Source organism: Ostrea edulis, chromosome 7 (assembly GCF_947568905.1).
Source record: "Ostrea edulis chromosome 7, xbOstEdul1.1, whole genome shotgun sequence".
Taxonomy (NCBI): Eukaryota; Metazoa; Mollusca; class Bivalvia; order Ostreida; family Ostreidae; genus Ostrea; species Ostrea edulis.
The window spans coordinates 76,149,450-76,171,112 of record NC_079170.1 but is presented as its reverse complement, the minus strand read 5'-3'; the positions used below and the strand labels follow the sequence as shown (position 1 = coordinate 76,171,112).

Genomic DNA, 21,663 nt, shown 5'->3' with positions numbered 1-21,663 from the left:
GAATGACAAGGGTTATAATAAACAGCGAGAGAATTACAATTCACACCGATGTTTAATGCCTAACTGTGCACACCAAGGAAGTATTAAAAATGATACGATAATACTTCTGAGAAAAATTCCGCGTATTAACATGCTATTAACAGACCAGGCGACAAATAGTATTAGTTCGAAGAATCTGCATTTACCCCCACAGGTTCTAAGATGAGTCCATATTGCTCGGTTTTTGCACAAGAGAGAACAAAAAAAAAAAAAAAAAAATGAACCGAGTGTCAAGACGTGACGCCGATATCATATCTTTTAAGCCAGATCTAAAATAGTTTGCAGGGAGACGACGGAAGGATTTCACAACGCAGTGAAGAATCACAAAGCCGCTCAGGTCCTTCGTCAATAAAGGTACAGACGGGGTTCAGTAGGTGCTGGAACAGCGATGCTCGCTTTCAGGGGCAGGGGTGTATCTCGAAGTAAAATTGTGGAATTTTCGTTTTGTTTTATACGTTTACCTGAATAATATTCCACTTTATAAATCCCATTGCAGCCATTGTTAATCCACATGGAGTCTTCTATTATTCCGTAATCAATCCCTTTGTTACACTGGGATCCAGTTGTGATGGGAAATTGTGCAATTTTTTCAATGCTCCGTACTTTTTGAGCGTCTTTCACCTTACAAACTTTGTAGGAGGAATTCCAGTGGCGACACTCCATTGTCCTTTCTTTGGTTTGTGTTGCTGGGGCATCTGAAATATCCACATCAAAATACTGACTCGTTTTATCTCAAGTGTACCATGTAAAAAAAATAAAATAAATAAACAGCTATAAATGAGCGTAAATATTAGTCTGTGACGAATTCCCGGGGTGTCCTTATAAGCGAGATTCCCCATTATCCACATACACTGTACGTATGATCTTTATATCTCTACAGAAATCCCTTACCCTAAAACATTAACAAGCACATGCTGAATATACATGTACCTTTATCAACAACAAAGGATAACTTTTGTTTATATTTTACTCTTCATTGTTTTGTATGTCACTTTCACCCTAGTGATGGTTTTACGGTATGTTTATATCTATTTTAGACAAAGTCGGAATAAACTTAACTATTGACAGGAACTTATGTTACAAAATAGATAATGGGGATTCTTATAACCGAAGATACCTTACAACGGAATATCTTTATAAGCGATCATTCCCAATAACCGAGTTTCGAAAAACCATTTTACTTTTTTAGAGGATCATGGAGAATATGATAATAGAATATTCAAATTATTTCTTTTGATAAATCTTTCTTATAATCAAGTTTCTTAACATTAGAATTGATATTTCATTATTCTGAAGGCTTCTAAATACATGTAGGTAACAATATTATCAATATCCATATATCTAATTTTTCTATTAATCTATTCATTTTTAAATTGCAGAAATAAATCAAACCGTCATAACACAAAATAGCGCCCGCCAATACCACGGCTATTGTATCGCCCTGTGTATCAAAACTCCGTAAATTTTCAAACATGTATTCCCAATGCTGAAGGCGTGAACATTTTAAGTTTCATCAAGCGGCACCTGAAAATTCCTCGTGGGTCCATTTTTTAGAATTACTTTTACAATTTGATTCCATTTTTCCAATGGATTCTTTTGGGCTAATTTCACATCCTAAAACTAATTTAGAACCACCAATTACATTTTCTTGTCAAGCTAACGCAATTTTGGGTTTTATACAACTTGCAACCTAACCGTCTAATACCATTAACAAGAAATATCATTCGTAAAAGCAGAGCCGGAGGATGTCATAATTTTCATATGTGACTGTATTTCATGTTGCAGCTGTCAATTAGCTTTTACCCCCACTGGTTGCTCGGGAGTCGTAGAGGACAAATATTGGAAATTGGTCAAATTTTGACAAGATTCATTCCCAACCAAAACCATTCTCAACACTTAATAAAAGTTGAAGTTTTGATGCAATGTTTTATGCATAAAGTATTATGCAATTATAGGTCCTCATTATTTCATTTCAGCGTGTTTATTGCGTATAAAGTGAAAATGGTACTTCACGTCTAAATCCACATTTGCTCATTTAAACAAATAAAACTGTGAAAACGCCACACATTAAAACACTATTCTAATGTAGATATTTAATAATATATATTGTATTTTGTTCTTCTCGTTTCAATTTCATGACAAAATGGAGTCTGAAATCTATCGTCTGCAAATAGAATTAGATCGATTCTTCGATAATGCATATATATTTATGTTCTCTAATTCGCAAAAATTGCAAAAATGGAGCATGTATCCTCTGATTTTCCCTTTCTCGGCCTTGACCTTAACCCTTCTCAGTCTTGACCTTAACCCTTCTCAGCCTTGACCTTAATTCTTCTCGGCTTTGACCTTACCCCTGGTGTAGCACAGGTGGATCCGCCCGCCACAGCCATCCTTGACATACACGGTGTCTTTGTTAATCCAGTAGTCGTTTATCGGGCATGGTTTATCAATGTCCATACAGGACACCCATCCCCCCGCTATATCGTCGTTAACACAGTCCTGAACGATCCCTTTGTGGATAGAGCTGCAGTAGATGTTGCTCTTGTGGTGTGGACATGTGATATTTTTTCCTGAAACCAAAAATATTCCGTTTTAAATAAAACACACACACATAATAAATAAATAAATAATGAAATACACATGTAAATTAATTTTAAAAACAAACAAACAAGCTTTGCATGCACATAGATAATTCTGGGATGTAAATGTGATAATAGCAAGATCTCATATAACTGATTTTTGTACACACAGCGCAAGCAAACCAATTTCACCAGCTTTTTTCTAGCGATACTCGATATGCATCTTGGTGTGCAAGAGGTGCATTCTCCAAGAATGGAACTACTTCACCTAGTATCTATTTTGAAATATGAATAACGGCATACGGAAAGGAAGACAGGAATTTCTAATAAAACATACACATCGTGTTTCAAAAATAGATATGCCCTGCAGCAAATAATAGAATACTACCCATCGTATAAAAACTCGTTTATATACAAATTATGTTCTGCCTCCAAAATATTCAAACTCCTCCTAAACCCAACAGAGATATTAATTTGTCAATTAGGATGAAATGTAAACTTCTTTATGAAAGGACTAACCACTTGTCGCTGAGGTAAGTCCACGACCCCACATTAAGTAGTTTCTGTTTGACTATATTTCCTGCCTTTAAGAGGATGTAAATCAATTGAATAAATAAGCTATTTCAATTTGTAGATTTTATGTAAATACTGCTTTGAAACGCCTTGAAAGGTCAAAAGTTGCCCTGTTAAACGTTCTTATATGTACAATGACTTCCTATGAAGTGGACACTTAAAACATTTTAACTTTTTTATGAATAATACACTTTCCTCCTATCTTAAAGTCCGACAATTAAATCTATTTTCATTTTGCTTATCATCAGTTATACTGGTGCATGAGACGAAAAGCTTACACTTATTGGCAAAACACGTCAAAATGTTTATCACGATTTTAGAAGAAGTATGAACTTTTTGGAGATGTGAATTACATTCAGGTTCTGTGTTTGCGTCTGAACTTTCTTGTTGCCACGATAGAATACAATCAATGATCCCCGAACGGAAAGTCACGCGATGACGCATGCGCCTCAGAATCAGTTGAAGGGTAGCAGCAATGGCTGTTTCGTTGGAAGATACAATTAGATACCAGCCCTAATTAGAGAACAGTCCTGATTAAAAGTTTAACGTGAAACCATCATTTTTCACAATGTCATCGAAGAAGCAACACATTATTCCCCGTTTTAATTATGCAACAAGATGCACCAATTACGTAAGATTTCAGGAGGTTTTTGGGGTATTTAGCTAGCGATGTTTACAACGTGTAATTACATTGCCACCGGGCTCAGTAATTGATGCACAGAGAAGAAACAACGCAAGAAGATAATTATATTACTTCCTGTCACGAGTATTAAAATACGTATAAATGAAATACTACACCGGTATATACATACTAATGAACATGCTGATGTATGATTTTCTGCTTTTAATGTGCTATCAGATATCAGACAATTATAACAAGTTGTTTGCATGTAATTAGAAAATCTCATAATTTCTTTCTCTCCTAATATATGGATGATGTCATGGAGATTCTTTTTGCAAACTGCATAGTCATTGATTAAGGAAGATAGACACGTACTGTGTGTTAGGGGGGGGGGGGGTGTAAAAAGCAATGGAAGCATATAGCAATGATTTGCATAATCAGTGAAGCCAATTATTGCAGAAAATATATTCCCTAAATTACGAGCAAATAACATTATATTCCATCACTGTACTTGTTTCATTTCATGAATGTAAATTTCTATGTTACGTTGACAGGTCGACAATGAAACAGCATAAGTCTATTACCGGCAAACCCTCAGCAGATGTAGATATTATTTTGATACAGGACGACAGAAACTTGATGGGAATGGGATACAATGCTATTTAAGCCGATGGTAATAAAACTATTACTGGGAATCAAGACGCAAATAATCAGGGATGAGAGACCTTTTTACAAGAGAGTTGCTCCATCAAATAAATCAAGCCTCGTTCTCGTTACGCGTGTCATTGACGGAGGACAGACATAGACAACTACCGTGATGGGTATCTGTCATCAAATCGTAAAGAAGTTCCAGCGTCCATTAAAAAATCAAAATGTATCAAAACCCTTTGACTATTTGTCAATGAATGCAAAATTATTTATGACCAATCACAATCCGCTATTTGATTGTATCCTGATAACGTATTTCAAGCGTTTTGTTGACGTAAATGAATGTAAAATCTGAGAGGCATTTGTAAATAATTCATGCCGTTATAAATCCTGGAGATAGAGGCTTTGAGAAAGATTGATATATATAACATCATGGCTGGTTTTCTTCGTTTTGATTATAGATTGCTTTTAACATTTGATTTATAGCAAATACATTCGTATCCAAAGCAATTGTCATGATATAGAATAGAATATTAGGAGAGAGAGAGAGAGAGAGAGAGAGAGGGGGGGGGGCACTGCTGATCAGCAAGTGGAATGAGAACATTAAACAATCTGTCGAGGAAAAACAGCAACCATCCAGTTCTTTTTTGACAAGAGATTTGTATTGGAAAGGTAGTGACAGCAATGAAACACCTGCCCTATAACGAGGTTAATTTGGAAGGCGCGAAAACAGAAGTCTCACCACAACAGTGGGCACGAACAAGCCTGTTACTGTTCATAGCCTCCACTTAAGCAGGTTCTAATCACCATGTAGACGCTTGTATTGATATGTTTGGCTAGACAACTTCAAATTCAAGCATTTGGCAAACAAAGGGCGTGAAATATTTTTCAGAAGATAAAAAAAAATCTTGAGAAGTTCGATATTGGAAATATATCAATTAATTGACAAGATTTAAAAAAGGTCGCAATATCAATTAACTTTTCTGCGGAAAATACCACGTTTGGTTTCTGTGCAGGTTACTTATGACATTTATCAAATGCATTCATTTTGCCAGAGTAGAAAATGACCATGAATAGAAAACTCGTTACCGCCGAACCGCAACACGTAATGTCGCCGTACTGTATAGAAAAGTGGAAGCATAAATCATGCAGTTAGGTTCTGCGTATCAAGGTGTGAAGGAATCGGGTTTACAATGTACCTGTCATCTGCATATATACCCAACAATGTGCTGTTAGATATCATATGACAATTTTTATGTTGGAAATTTTCTTGCACTGGGACCGTCTGTATTTTGATGCTGATTTTTATACAATGGTGTCTTTAGTATATGATTAAGCGTGACGTCCCGAGACACCCTAATCTGTAAATACGAATATACGACAAAATGGAAGGCGATGGACGGAGTTCAAATAAACCATAAATCTGAACGGTCCACGGGTACCCACCTGAATTCCGAGTTCCTGACAAATCTCACTTATCGACTGTAAAATTTATATTTTTATTGATTTAGATTAAGTGCGATACCTCATAATATCATAAAACTTACAAAGCTTTCATTTTGTGGCCCATAAAGTAATTAATAAGATGACAGCGTAGACGGGCCCTGTTTTCCCGTTCTTTCCTGCATTTTGCGGTCATCAGTATGTCCCTTTATGCCCGTTTTAAAGAGAGTCTAATGAAACCAGTTGATGACTTTTGACTACGTGGGTATTTACTTAGCTAGCTTTCTATGGATGTAATTACTTCGCTTCAATGAGAAATAAAGAGAAGGACATAGTATTACTAGGACTGTCGTTCAATATATAAATCAGCCATAGCTGGAGAAAGTCAATATGAGGGACTGAAGATAAAAGATCGCAGATAATACGCGAAGGCCCGGGATTTCAAGGTCTTATTTGATTGTCCTTGATGAATTTAATAATGGTCTTGCACTATGTCATCAAACAATCTCGACATTATCATCAGGAACGTCATTCAAATTGGAAACGACACAAAATCTTAAACGGACCATTTGAACGCCATTTTATATTTGTTTCTGTGAGTAACTGAAAATTTAATCCACGTCGCATTAAAATTCAGAGCATACATCCGATTATGTGTATTAAGAATGAAGTTACACGTACAAATAGGGGATCTCTATTTAAAGGTGAAAAGTGTAGACCCAGGTTTCAATATGGACGACTCGCTATCATGACCTAATTAGTTGAAACTGAGTCAGAAAATGATGATTCAGATAATATGTGCATTTTATGTGAACAGTAAATTAGTTATATGAGATGATTAATGTATATCAAATATGTACATCTATACACATTCAAAAAACCCATGCGATACGCGCGGTTGTTAAACTCTTGTATTGACAAAACACTCCGATATTCAAACACTCTTGAGTTTGTTAAAAAATGCTAATTCAACATTAGACATTGATATCTATGGTGTTTAAATAACACCAGCTGTTTCAATACAGTTTTTCTTTAAAATTTAAAGAATAAAGTACAGACTAATTACCGCAAGTCTTCATTGGTTCCTCTTTTTTCGATTATTCCAAAAAATAGATAAAATAATCCAATTTTGAACTGAATATTAGTCCCGATCAGTCGTCCTCCCGGGAGAAACAACCAAACACGAGTGTGTTACTCCGAACAAATTTCATTTTCACTCGTCATTCCTTAACATCATTTTGATAATCCTCTTCTAGTATCCGAGAAGAATGTTCTATATCTCCGAACGGGGTGCAGTGTAGGGGTACACTAAAAACACGAATAATGGCTGTTGTGATGTAAATTTGTCCTCAACTTAAAAAAAAGGTGCTTTGCATCGGATTGCCTTCTCGGGTGCGAACAATGCACAGTTGCGAGGATATAGAATATACACAACGATTATTGGACTAGAAAAAAAATGGTCTAAGGCGTTCCAAGTTACAAATGCTATTAAGTGAGCTCATAAACAGTGTCAATAAACCATAAATTGGAGGAACACATGAATCAGAAGGTTTAGAGATTGTAAATCTTCCATATACTGCACTTTAAATTCAAACGATCAAGAAGTTTCACATCTGTAGATGTCTCAAATTACATAATGAATTTGAACAGTCGATAGCATTTTGTTAGGCTTTAAAGGAATGCGTAAGTGATACAAAGCAACTAATCCTACGAATTATTTTATCTTAGAGTTATCAAATTGTTTATATCAAGTTATACATTTCTTTTCTTTTGAAAACGTGTAGACTGTATTTATATTCAATGCATATTGAATTCTATGACGGGGTTATTTGTGAATTTATAGAACACACTAAATATGTATAGATGTATATGTGTTACTGGAAAGGGTGCTACTCAACGAAAATTACCAGAATAATTCAAATCAAACCAAACTATACGTCCCTACCCATGAAAACTTGGAAAGAGAAAGAAACGAAATCTGAGAATGTTGATGGCTGAAGTTGGACGTTTTTGTATCATGCGAAGTGCTTTCTCCCTCCCATGCGGTGCCCCGTTTATTGGCAATGGAAGAGGATTTGGCAGATTTTCGTCTTGACAATACCGGGTACTCGTTCCAGTCAGCAGGAGTCTGTCGCATTTTCCATTTAATATGAAAGTTTTAACAATAGAAAATCTGTATACCGTGATGCTCCCTCAATAGAGCGGTTCTACCTTTGGATTTTAATAACTTAATGACCTGGCCACTTGTCGGCCACAACTACTGATGAGAAAATTGTTTATTTCGTGATTTTAGGAACGGTTGACACATGAAATTACATCAAACCAAAGGAATGAGTAACGATTTATTAATGTTGAAGTATAAAATCGAACAGGGTGCAGTGTTAATCAATGTAAGGTAATTACTACACAATACGCCCCACTCGTCCTCGCGCATACGGGTATCGAAAGTATTTTTTTGTGTGGTTAAAAATTATACGTTTTAGTGGCAAGACGGTTCCTCTTCATTGGTGTGTGTTTGGACATACCTTAAATTTCATGTTTTGAGTGATGCGTAATGATCCAAGTTTTCATGCACCCTTCTCATTCAAATTAACAAAAAATAAGTTCGTATTTTGTCGGATTTGAAAACACTAATGGTCCGACTAATGACCGCAAATGACAAGTTTATGACGCATAACGAAATGCAGACTTATCAAAAACTACAATCTTTGGATCTTTCAAAAATGTAAACAAAACTGCACCCGGGAGTCGGATCAGTTTGCTAGAAACAAGACGTTCGGATATATTTTTATCGACCCCTACCTGATAAAGTCTAAAGTGATAAATTAATTTTATCACACCCAATTAACTTCAGCGAGATAAAAACCCCTGTTTTAATTTACTCTGCAGATTGTGATGGGAAGTTTGTGCATGCTTCGTCAGACTTACACGTTCAAACAACAAACCCTCATTTTTTCTCAATCCATCATTGTTCGTTAGACTCCATTAGATATCATTTTGACAAGCCATTGCAGCATAATGTATACTAACAATACAGTACATCTCAATCACGTGACAGAAACTCTAATTTTACAAATGTGTTCAGAAAACTCGACGATAAGTCGGAGTTTAGTTTCTGTCACGTGAAAATCCATGAACAAGAGAACAGTAAAGATGCTACATATATTTTAATACATTTACATTTTGCCTTTGATATCTTTACAAATTATGACAGTCACTTCCTCATGGATACCATTGCAGTTGTGAACAATGCGCGTATGAATCTTCATAAATGTAGTACGTCTATTTTATCGACTTCAAAATCCGATAGAAATGAAAGTAAAATGTAAATATAAGAAAGAAATTTCAGTTTTGAAAATACATAAAGCTATGAACTGCAACAGATCATGCCGGTATTCGTTACAGGAAGCGCTAGCACTCCTCATGAAGTAAGCTAGAGTGAAGCGTCGCAGTGTATTCCCGCATATAATTTATCTCCTCATTAAATCCCAGTCAGTGACATTTTTATGGTCATTACTAATATCAAAAAAAATTCGTCCAAGAAGTCTGCGAAAAAATAACCAAACTAAATTTCTTGATATTACAGAAGATCGTGCATACTGCAATATTCTCTAAGCCTAGTCTGGCATTTGTAGAAAAAACAACAGATTCCCATTAATATACTTATTTTCGAGTCCTATAGCTAATTATGAGACTGTCACTGTAATTGATTTTCTGAGATATATAGATGCAGAATTTCTACATGCCAAATTCTTTCCAAAAAAGTTCTTTGAATTATATAGAAACAACTACATCGCTGAACATTGCCGCTGTCAAAATAAAGAAAATACGGAGAGAGTTTGTAGAGTGATGGCAGCTACTTCAAAGGCCCACCTAGGGAGAACTGCCAGAATTTTGTTTTGTTTTAAGATATTTATCTTTCAACCACTTAGTCTCATAAACGTTTTTCTTGTGGTATATTTACTAGGAAGCACAATCAGCCGAGATGAACAAGTGGCGTAACAAAAAAAAAGTAGTCTATGATTCGAATCTTGTAAATCTCAGAAAATATTTTATCAAGACAATTGTTTATTCTTGCAAATCCCTACCTACTCTGCCTTTCTAATCTTAAGACAGAAAATCAATCAACAGACGTGTAAAAAAGTATTTTCTATCGAATATTGGCTCTCATCGTCTCAGCTTGAGTCGTGATGGATCTTTTCAGCCGATGTTTTCTTTCCCCTCTTCATCTTGGAATAATCTAGATTCCCTCTAATCTCCTTTTTTAAGTTGACAATGTTTCATGTTCGAACTATAATCATAGAGTTTGTCCCATATTAATCCAATGCGCCGACATGTGTGCTATAAAGATTATTTCTCAATATGGACGCACTTGCTCAACTCATGGTATCAATAAGAATTGGAACCTCGCAATTAAAAGCCCTAATTATTGACGCATACTGGCATGGAAAAAAAACATTGGGTGAGGAAAGAGAAATTGCTCTAAGACAATAAAATAAATTGGTTTGCGGACTTCAATTTCTTGTTCGTTTTTGTTGTAGGCTGCATGTGCTACTGAGAGAAAATCGGTTTTAAATGTGTTTTCAAAATTCAATGCTCATTCAATGAATAATATTCATCTTTATTAAAATTCAAATTAATAAAATACTCCCCCATCTGTAAAGAGTACAATGAATCATAAACCGGAACGGGTAAATCGATGTTGATTTCTATAACATATTTAAAATATTTTTTTTTTTAAATTCCAGTGCTCGCTGGACCGACAACAATCTAGCGTGTCGGAAGCAGATTCAAGCGTACTTGCTGTCTTATAAGTTCATTCCGTAAATTATAACATTACTCAACTTTTGCTCAAATCCGTCCACCTTTTATTTCGCCACTGTACGGTGGGCGCCGTCAAGGATGGGGTTTACTCTACTGTTATTTGCACTCAGACACACAACACAAATAGCGCTAGATGTATATATCAACCAGTATCGAAACAGTGAAAACGAGGCAGTGACAGAATGAACATTTAGCAGATAAAATCAGACATTATACATTGTAACAATACAACTTGTTGAATGTTATGGAATAAAGTATTCGTGCAATTCACTGTAAGATTAGACAAACGGCTTATCTCCAATACACGAAAACACGTTCTTGTCTCCTATAACAATATCATGTGTTTTCTTTCAACACTAAGGAAGAATTTTATCGAAAAATCTCTATAGCATAGACAGAATTTCAATAAAATAAACTTCAAATGCTGAGAAGAAATTGAACGAGAGAAGACTTTCTGTATTAGATTAGAACAAAACCAAGAAAACGTAAGGTCACATAGGTTCTAGCAAGCCTTAACGTTAAACGACCAATTTAAAAAATGACTACCCCATAATTTACTAAATTCGTGTTTATGAATAAAACGCCCAACCCATAAATCCTAAACGTACTATCGCGTAAAAATGCCAATAAGAACTGGATATTTAAGTTTAATGCGACACGTCAATGTCTGTGAGCATGTTTAAAGGACTTGCAACAAAGTTCATCTTTTGGTCATATTCCCGTGATTATTTGCTATTGTTGATAGCAGAAATCAAAGATCGTAAAGACGCACCGACGTCGCTGATTACAGAGCGGGCGAAACGGCGGATACCCTCAAACCATGCAAACCAAGCACCCGCATAACCAAGACCAAAATTCACAATATATCCACCGGCGTGTGATCAGAGACTTGATGTTATCGAAGATCTCTGTATCCAATACTGATTTGCCTCCGAAGAAGAACGCGCTAAACCACTGATTAAACGATGGGTTCTCCAATTTCTGTTCCTCTTTATTCTTCATGCTAAACAACAACCGTCTTGATGACACTGGATCTTGCAGAAGCAAGATGGCGTCAAAGATGAAAAACGAGTTCAATGAGCACCAGGTGTAAAGTATAGGGACTATTCTTTGAAATCTTCCTGAACTCGCTAATGTGTGCGAACAGGGTATTTCTTAGTAGTAACGCATTTTGTGCAGAAAAACATGGATGCAGGGTGTGACGCACCGTTGGAATATGGCGGTCCTGAGCAGCACATTTTTACATCGGGAATCAAATTCAATATATGCAAGATCACATTCATCTAAATGAACAAATTTCATAAACATGTTCTCCCCGAACGAAATTCTTTGATAGCTCTTGTCAATCTGATTTTCAATTAGCTTTTAATGTTACGGAACTAACTTTTTTTCACCATGAAACAATCAATCTTCTCAAACATTTAGTATTCCCTGAGCATCTCTGCGCCCATCACAAAAATTGAAGAAGAGGTTCTATTATCTGTTTTTAAAACCCTTCAAAATGTTTGAGAACATAAAAGAGAAGGAGTCAATGTAATGGAAAGGGAAATAAAGTGTATTCTTACAATGGAATCGTGAAGTCGTACCAGTTGATCAGAGCTCGTGGGAATGCATGTTGACAAAGTTGAACAATTAATAATTCATATTAACCGATGTTATACATCACTTTGTACATAACTCGTCCTTTGTGTGCTAGAAAACTTCCAAAATAGGAATCGGGTATTTAACCTAGGGGTACTTTACAAATGGAATCGCTTCCATTTATTTCGGACATACTTACGTAACCCTCCATGGATTATTTAGTAAATTCTAATATTGTATTACAAATTGAATCAGTTATTCAAATATTTCATTAAGTTTGTTATGAGAGCCTACGATTCATCAATCTCTCTCGTATTGCATTCAACTCTCTACCATATTGTACGAGACATCTTTTGTTTGTCGGGACAATATACGAAACATGAGAGTTGCTGCATTATCCGAACACAGATAATGAAACGAGACGGTTTTAATCTTCAATAGTTTTTGACAGATTTCCGTCTCCTGAACGTGAAATCCCCCTGTGACATCTTATATTTCTATAACATGATTGAAGATAGTGCATTTTTTTCTAATTAAGCTTTCGCATATTGATGTTTTGTTATTAAAATAACATTTGACACCAACAAAAAACAAAAATTATTTTATGCTCGAAAGAAGCAAATGGGTTAATTCGCATATATAGATTTTTCTTTTTAATGCCGCTGCAAAAATCATTCTACCTGTCGTAGACGACATTGATAAATATGAATAAAAGATACAAGTTCAATAACAATGAAAGATGAACAAGAGGTTTCATAGTAACTTCTTCTGCCCCATGCAAAGGGATTATGCGATTATTTCGGACAAACGGAAAAGACAACATTAAAAGAATTTATGAAAGTGTCACTCTATTTAAATTCTTCCAGAAAAAAGGTATTGAAAGATAAAAAAGAACACTGTTCATGCCTTCTCTGGGAAATCTTTGAAAATATCTTGGCAACGCAAAAATGCCCTTGATTTCGCTAGATTCCGTTGACACGAGGTTTTGTTATCGTCATGTGTGGTGAGAAAACCGCAATATCCTGACAACTTTACTTAAAGGGACAACTGGGCTCCCCATTCTTTGTAACTAGCGTATGACAGCTCTTTTAGATCCTTAGTCCCATACAATCGTTATACTTATTTTAAGATATCACTTCCGAGAGACTATTATGATGTATTCCTACAAAAATATATTGTACGATGTCAAGGACGGAAAACTTTTCACGTGGTCATCTGGGTTCTGAACAGAAAGCCTAGCAGATTGTTAGTTGCCCAAAACACGCCCGTTGCCCTCAACAAGTTTTAATTTTGTTTGAAAGCTCTTCAGAAAAAATGTTTCCAAACCCTTTATTTAAAATTCAATACAGGTTTGTTCAGGGTGGACTAGCATCCGTTCTTTATGAGAGTGGTCGGGACAGGGGACCTGCACGTAGAGTGTTTAACCACTGTAAACAGTTGTCCTGGACCAGAAGATTTCAGAATTGACATCTGTTCGGGTTTAGATCAAATAACGACAATTTAATTGGGTCATGTCTGCAAAGAGTGAAAATCCGTACTTAATACCCCAATCACACTCCCGTCAAAGTATCATTTAACTACAGCAGAGCAAGATTTTTATTAGAATATTTGCTGCTTTTATTGCATTTTATCGATCATTGATATTCAAAAAAGACAAAGAATTAAGATGTCGTTTGATCAGCGTCCACCATCACAACTCCGGGCTGCTTATGTGTGTGCTGAATCCCGCCATTCAAATTAACACATCTACGGAGAAAATTCCAATTATCAATCAATAAATCGTAACTGCCTCATTGTTAAGAGGCAGTAAAACACTCGTAAAAATAAATATTTGATACAGTTTTATGTGTTTCACTGTTGAGACCGCGCATCCTTGCTCTTTCGAGCCAAGATGTTGTAGTGAATCTGTTGCACAATGCAGCCATAACCTGATATAGTTATCTTTTTCTCAAGCGATAGAGCGTATTATAAAAGGCAAATTTTGTTGCCCATCTGATATTTTGCCATTAATCTCAATGATTGTTGCCCATAAGATATTTCCCCATTCATCTCAATGACACGATAGCTCATTAAACAAATTGAAAGGTCGAGGACGGAGTCCACACGCTGGTCGGCAATATCCGATCTTTCACACATTACCTAGGGTGACATTACCTCGTCCAGCGAACGACGGTGTTTGCTATGGTGTTCGTTTAATTTGTAGTAATGACAAACTACTTTTCTTTAATTGCACCCGATAAATACACGCTTATGATAACTACCACGAGTTCAATTTATTTGCATTTGTTTTTTAATGAATTCTCAAAATTAATCTTTAACATGCATCAGTGGAAATGATAAAAAATTTTAAAAAGCCGGATCTTGATTGAATAAAAAACCACGAGACTACTCACAGTAACTGCGTACCAGCTACACAATCTGATAACGACTGAGAGCGGAAAAAGCCTCAGTGGTTTTGGGCAATTTTAGGTTTTGTTTTTTAACAAGAGTTCAATGATAGTTATGTATTTTCCTTTTTTTTGTTTTAGTATTTTGTTTCGATTGATAACGGTGCACAAAGTGACTTTCGAGACATACATCCATGAGTTAAAATCCGAGATACCGATATAAATAGGTTCCCTCGATTTCCTTTACAAAGTCCGGTGGTTGTTGCAGCGCAGGTTTTTTTCCTGATAAATATCCTTTGAATATAGATCATTTTCTCAGTATCTGATATTCTGGGTCCTGGTCGGTAATTATACATCTCCGATAACGGTCTATCGAACTGTGGGGTCTGAGTAAATTGAAGCGATAATACACTGTTCATTTTCATATCCTCTTATAACATAAGAATCTGCTTTTATTGATTGTATAGCGTTGTTAGGCCGTCTAACATCAGTCATAACGAGATTGTAAGTCCAGAGAATGGTACTTCATTGTTCATTTGTTGGACAGGTCGTTCAATGATTGTATCGACCATGGTCCTCACGTAAACAATTAAACTTGCAGTCAAGCGTTCCAGAAACATGGATACGGGTTTCTAACGCTGGAATGCTTTAAAGATCCTTAAAGTTAGTTAAAAGTACATGTTTATGAAGTATAAGTTAATTTTGACAAATCACTGGAGCAATGTTACTTATAAGCTTTAAGATAAAAATCTATGAATACCGGGGTCTTGGGTGTTTTTGAAATGCACAGAAACAACGCGAGTTTGTTGTATTGAACAGAATGCCGTTTTGGGGAAATGTCGCAAGGATGTTTTGCTACCCCATGGGGATCAACCATGAAAAGGTCTAGAAATGTATGCCATCAATTTTTCGGTATCCCAAGACGGCTTTCAAAATTAATGGAAAAATCAATCCACCTTTTTGATTCACGTCACATTTGTTTATCAACTGCAAAGATGGATTGCCGAAACTTTCAATCGTTTGGCGAAGATTGTCTTAAAATCATTTAACGAACCTAATCATCACGCACCTGTCTCTTCGAGGGAGAGCGCGCGGAGGACACATCAAATAGGAGGCTCCGGAGAACGCTCGTTTTATACGGCTTAAGACTGTCTTAGGCGTCCCTCCGAATGGTTTTAAAGATGATTGGTATCTCCCAAACATAGAACCTTGGTGCATACTCAATAAAACGGTAATGATGTATGGCGCTCCTCATTGATTTTTCGAACCCAATATGAGAGAGAATATATTATGTGTTTAAATGGAACAGGAAAAAATATTCGAAGTATTTTTTAAATTAAATTCCTTCTACATACTGTATGTGGAGGACTTGACACGGGTCCGGAAATATAGAAGACGAAAAAAAAATAAAAAATCATTACATACAGTCAGAATTTTAGACATATCAGACTTCGGTCATATTCTCTACGAGCAAAGCAGCGTGACATTTCATTATCTCTACAGCATGTGTGAATTCAGTGATATTGAACCTAGTCTCAGACAATTTTGTTCTTATATTTCCTATCAGAAACAGGGGTTGTGTTTACACACATGATGCTATTTTATATTTGACGATTAGACGTATTTGCAATATATGCAATATTACATGTGTATGAGTTTTTCTTTGTAAATTTAGAAAGAATAAAAAAAGATGTTTGATTTCTAGGTAACCGTGGATTTGTTTATTGCACTCGTTGAACATCATTAGAAATACTAGTAAACGAAACTGTAGAACATATACATCCTAACTGGATAATCCCATCATTTCGTTGGGAAGGAAATTAGTAATCAATACACCATCAGGTATTTTGATTTGACCAGATTATGGTCCGTACCAATTCAGATGTTATGGGAGTATTTGACATTTCCATTATAACACGGAACACCCGATAAAAAGACTCACGCGACTTCACAAGAATGGCCCACTTAAGATTTCACATAACCAAAGTCCGAACAAATCTCCAATTACTGCATATTGATGAATTATTGTCGATATCGGTTTATATAGTCAACAGTTGTGAAAACTTGTTTCCTTGTCCCGAAAACAAAGAGTATTGATTTAAAACAGACACCTTTGTCAATACCTTGTTTAATTGAAGGAGTATTTTTTATATGAATTTCGGCAGATGGAGTGTTTGCTATTTCTCACCTATTGATCAGTGCTCGTTGTTTACCTTTTATTAAGTTCGTACTACTCGCTGTCGTTAACAACTTCTAAAGTATTTCTGTTTATCAGCAGGAAATCTAAACTTCGCACACAACATCAACACTTTGCATTTATAATGTATAATGAGAGATAGAATGCATAATGAGGGAGAGAGAGAGCTCGATCTCAGAGAGAGAGAGAGCTCAGAGAGAGAGAGAGAGAGAGAGAGAGAGAGAGAGCTCAGAGAGAGAGAGAGAGAGAGAGAGAGAGAGAGAGAGAGAGAGAGAGAGAGAGAGCTCAGAGAGAGAGAGAGAGAGAGAGAGAGAGAGAGAGAGCATGCTGAATTGACACACTGAATTTTTCCCAATAACAATCCATCTGCAGCCCGTCTTGATAATGACCCTGATGTCCGAGCATTAGAACAACTCGCCATTAAAAAGAATGCGTGTGAAAATCCTTTTCGCAACTGTCAGAACAGTGAATAATGACGATTATTCATTGATTTTAGTCTCTGATCAGGGCGGATTGGGGTTTTTTGATGCTAATCTAAAATCTTGTAATGACTCTCCATCGCCCTGCATCTGCACATACGCGAACAGACATATGTTTAACAAGCACATGGAAAATAATTAAGTCTGATCGTGTACCATTGTCCGGTGCGTCCCGATAATCCACTGAATTTTACGACCCGTGGTCGGTAGTTAGTGTCGGACGGAGGGGTCCAAGCGCAGACCTGTAAACGTTTTATGGCAGAGATACAGAACTGCGAAGAAGTAAAACGTTTAGATAACCTCTTTATGGATTCTGCCCATCGACGTTTTATGGAAGCATGAAAATTAAAAGTTTATTTGTTTAGTAGACAGTGCATGCACCGTAAAATGGTAGATTGTTTAGCCTTCCTTGTCAAATGAAAAGTGATGGATATGAATGGATTAGGAAGAGATGGCATTCTGTAATTACATCCAGATAAGAAAATGTATTCCAGATTTTCAAATATCTACGTGGTCCAGCGATTAATTTCCATTTCTTCGGTTATCGCACGAGATAAATGGTCAGGGGTCAGGATGGTTAAAATTCCTTTGTTTCTCGGGACCAACCGTGACCGGGAAATTTTTCGAAGCGTCGGGCGCCGGACACCTCTTATCGCGAACAAAATAAATAACCGGCGTTTTCCTGTGAGTAGACTGAACCTCAGAGACAAAACAGAATTAGGTAAAGCAAACAAGCATACAAATTACAGCAACATTTGTAGGTAGTAAACATGTGGACGACTTATGAATTAAGTGCTTTAAGTAGTGTTCAGTACATATTTACAAAGTAAATGGTGAACTCGTTATTATCTCGGATTATTTTCGAAATTTGGCGGAAGAATAAGTAAGAATGAAACGTTAAATGTGTAAGAGAAGGCGTGCACTGCATGGTCTTCAAAGACTTCTCTTGTCGATTCTATAATATTGACATTCTTTATGGTTGAGTAAAACAGCATGGACATTTTCAAGGAACGAATAAGACATTAATTTTGGCAGCAGTTTGATAAGAGTTTTGTTGCACATGTTAGAGCTCTGACGGTGCACCTAGTCTGGGAAATTTTATTAGTCCCAGATGGCTGTAGACATTTTGCACGTTGACAGCAGATGAAGATAAGTCAAATCGCTAATCCTGTTTTCTTTCTAAGCAAATATTAAGCTATCTGATACAACAATCAGGAAACAGAGCCCGGACGGGGATTTGTGAATGGTTGGGGTATGTGGTAGACATCTTGTACCGTGACGTGTGGCACCAATCCGACAGAATCCACACAATGAGAAGAAAAATATTTAGATCACAGATTTAGTCGTTAAAACGTCTTCAGGTGTTTAGCTTGATGATTTTGGAGATACGAGTGAATGACATGGCTATATGGTATTGTTTTAATACTGGGTGTCTTTGTTAACAACATTTCGACAGAAGAGTTGCATTTTAAGGTGCCCGGAGCAGAGTTTTAACAAGGAGCAGATCAAAACCGAGATAGAGACAAGTAGCTTGTCTATCTCTCCCTCTCACTGGTGCATTAAACATCGCTAAATAGAAGTCGAGAAATCAGTAACACTTTGTTAACAATTTCTTTGTACGAGCTGAAAATAACGGAAATTAGATTACCCCTCCAAATTAACCCGAACGCTTACCCTTCTCGATTCAGTTCAACAAAGGAAAAATGTGCTTCCTATGTTAACGGTATCAAACCTTCTTTTCTCATGAATCAGACATAATAATGGTAAAATATACTTGAAATATGAAGACAATTCAATTAGAAATCCTCCACTTGAGGAAACCATATCAAAGTTAAACCCCTCTAAATTTGGCCTCCACTTGAAACAGTAGGACACAGCTAGCCACTTTTGTTTTCCCTTGAGTCATCCACGCTTTACGTTCAAGACGCAATAATGCAATCGGAATCTCATTAATACTTTGAACTGTCCTAAATTTGACCTCTAAAGAAGTCCCTGTTTAAACACCAAACTCTTATAAAAATTCATCTGTTGACTTGTTTTAATATTAAATAGAGAATAAAGGAATAATCTTCTTTTCTCGGAGACCTGTAAGTTCTTAATAGCGAACTGTGTTTAGCTAAAGATCTTTTCACCACAGGTAATTTTTCTTTAAATATTTGGCCATATTTTTACAAGAAGAATTGAATAGGCATGTGTCCTATGAAAAGTCGTCTAGTAAAATTGTATTGGACTTGTCCATGTCGATGTTAGAACCTAAAATTCCACTCTTAAATCCGCCTTAAGCACATGTGTGTCAACATCGTTTTAAAATATTGCAAAATCTTTTCAATTAAATTAGGCTTTAATAAAGACTTGCAACTGTCATTGAGCATTTTCAATACGAAGACGCATATTCCTTTTGAACACCTATATTTAGAAATAAACACAGGTACATTGTACATATAAAGATGCATTATTCTAGAACATTAATTAATTTGGCAGTTTAAATACGCAGTAATTACACATTGTAATGTGGCTGGATTTTCTTAAAGCTACAGATTCTTCGATATCTGACTTTGTCGTGATTCAATATCGTCATTGTTCGGAATATGAACTGTCCACACAATGAACCTCGTACAATGCCAACTAAGACACCGTCTGATATCAGATCATTGCAATGAAGGAAGAATAAATTAAATGCGCTATTATCATTTTGTGAATAAAACAATTGGTTTTTCCATGAATTGTTCTGCCGATTAACCCCACTATTTTTTTCCTGTTTCTACAACATTGTGAAACCAAACGTTTGGTCACAATACAAATGGAATAATTTGGTCACAGCTTCTAATACACACAAAGCCTTAAAACCACTGTTAACTTAACATGAGCGTTTTGTCCTGCTGGTTTTTAATGGCTCGCAAAGAATGACAGCGATCACCTTTTCATGTCAAGTGGAAAAAGTAAATAAAAAATAAATTGAGAAGTTTTTGTTGAAAAAAAAGTGGTCCATTCTTACCTGTGGGATCTCGTGGACAACTGGGAACCGGCATTATAACATGTCCAGATAGGTCAGTTCACAGAAGTACCGGTCTACAAGCCGTGTACTATATATGTCACAGTACAACCGTGTGAATGATAGAAAGTGCACAACACAGGAAAGGGGGATTTAAAAGTCACTTGAAAACACGAGGTCCGTGAAGGGATTGTAGCGTACACACTACACCGCTCTCTGAAATGGTCGATGAATAAAATTCCGGAGATATCCGAAAATCCAATACTCTTAAAGTTATGATAAATTTTCACCACAGTCCGCAGTTCGCTATATTCCGCATGCGGCTCGGTAACGCCTTTCAAATACTGAATCAATATTATTTTTACAAACAAATCCTATGCAGTGTTTTTCATCGTATCTCCGCCCACCGCTACACGTGGTTGTTTGACTAAAAGGTGTACTTAAAATACATTAAGGATTCAATTAGGGTTATCTAATTGTTCGTAGGCACCCCTCTGAATTAGTCATATCGGGAGCAGGGAGTTTTACATCTCGCACAAAAAAAGAAGTAGATAATAGTGTACACGTATTTATATAACGACATGTAATGGGTCTGAAAATACACCGTAACTTGAAAGTCAGTTAATGATAGGGATCTCTGAAGCCATGGGGTCCTCTCTACGATAAACTGCCGAGCGATTGTCGCTGCATGTTGCCGAATTATTTTTGCTAATTAGCGTATTCACGCGAGAGTTCAGTCGATAGGGTTATCAATGCGTTTATGCGTTCAGAAGATTACACACGTTTTTACGACCAATCACAACGATGCAAAGTTTGCAGTCCGGGTCAGTTTAAGGATAATAAAGTTTACTGAAGAGTTGTCGGGGGAGAAATTATTTCTCTTTCGCTTGTTTGAACAATAAGTTTTAATTGCTTGTTAAAGAACATGCATGGAGGAAACACGATATAGAGACTCTTCTATGTTGGACTGGGGAAAAGCCCAGGGGACGGTTCCCCTACCAGATTTAATGTGCAAAGTGCATTTCATGTGTTCGAACTAATTATATTGATAACTACAGCATTCTAAAAACATTTTCCATTTTATGGAGGAAAGTAATAAAAAAAATTCTACACCCGATTGGCATCTGTTAAAGTATCACTAATTGTCACAGCGATATCCGTATTTGATGTCTCCATTACAAGCAGGGTGCGACTAACAGTTTAGAATTTAATTTTCTGATTCCCCCCCCCCCCCCCAAATTGTACACTTACAATATTAAAATTCAATTTCGTGATTTTTTTTCCTCAAAATTGTACACT

General features: G+C 36.2%; 1 protein-coding gene across 4 annotated transcripts in view; it reads right to left on the bottom strand.

Moving 5' to 3' along the window:
- The window catches only part of LOC130048513 (uncharacterized), a 33,526-nt gene extending 12,484 nt beyond the window's left edge, over nt 1-21,042 (bottom strand). For 2 of the 4 annotated variants that reach the window (XM_056145360.1, XM_056145361.1), the window contains exons 1-3: nt 20,368-21,042; nt 2,391-2,609; nt 501-734 (exon numbers count right to left, since the gene is read on the bottom strand). In XM_056145360.1, the coding sequence (XP_056001335.1) occupies nt 501-734; nt 2,391-2,609; nt 20,368-20,401 (487 nt within the window). In that variant the 5' untranslated portion in view covers nt 20,402-21,042. Of the gene's footprint in view, nt 1-500; nt 735-2,390; nt 2,610-6,970 lie in introns of all 4 variants that reach the window. The other 2 variants (XM_056145362.1, XM_056145363.1) reach the window with 2 other exon arrangements.
- Between the last annotated feature and the right edge of the window lie 621 nt (nt 21,043-21,663).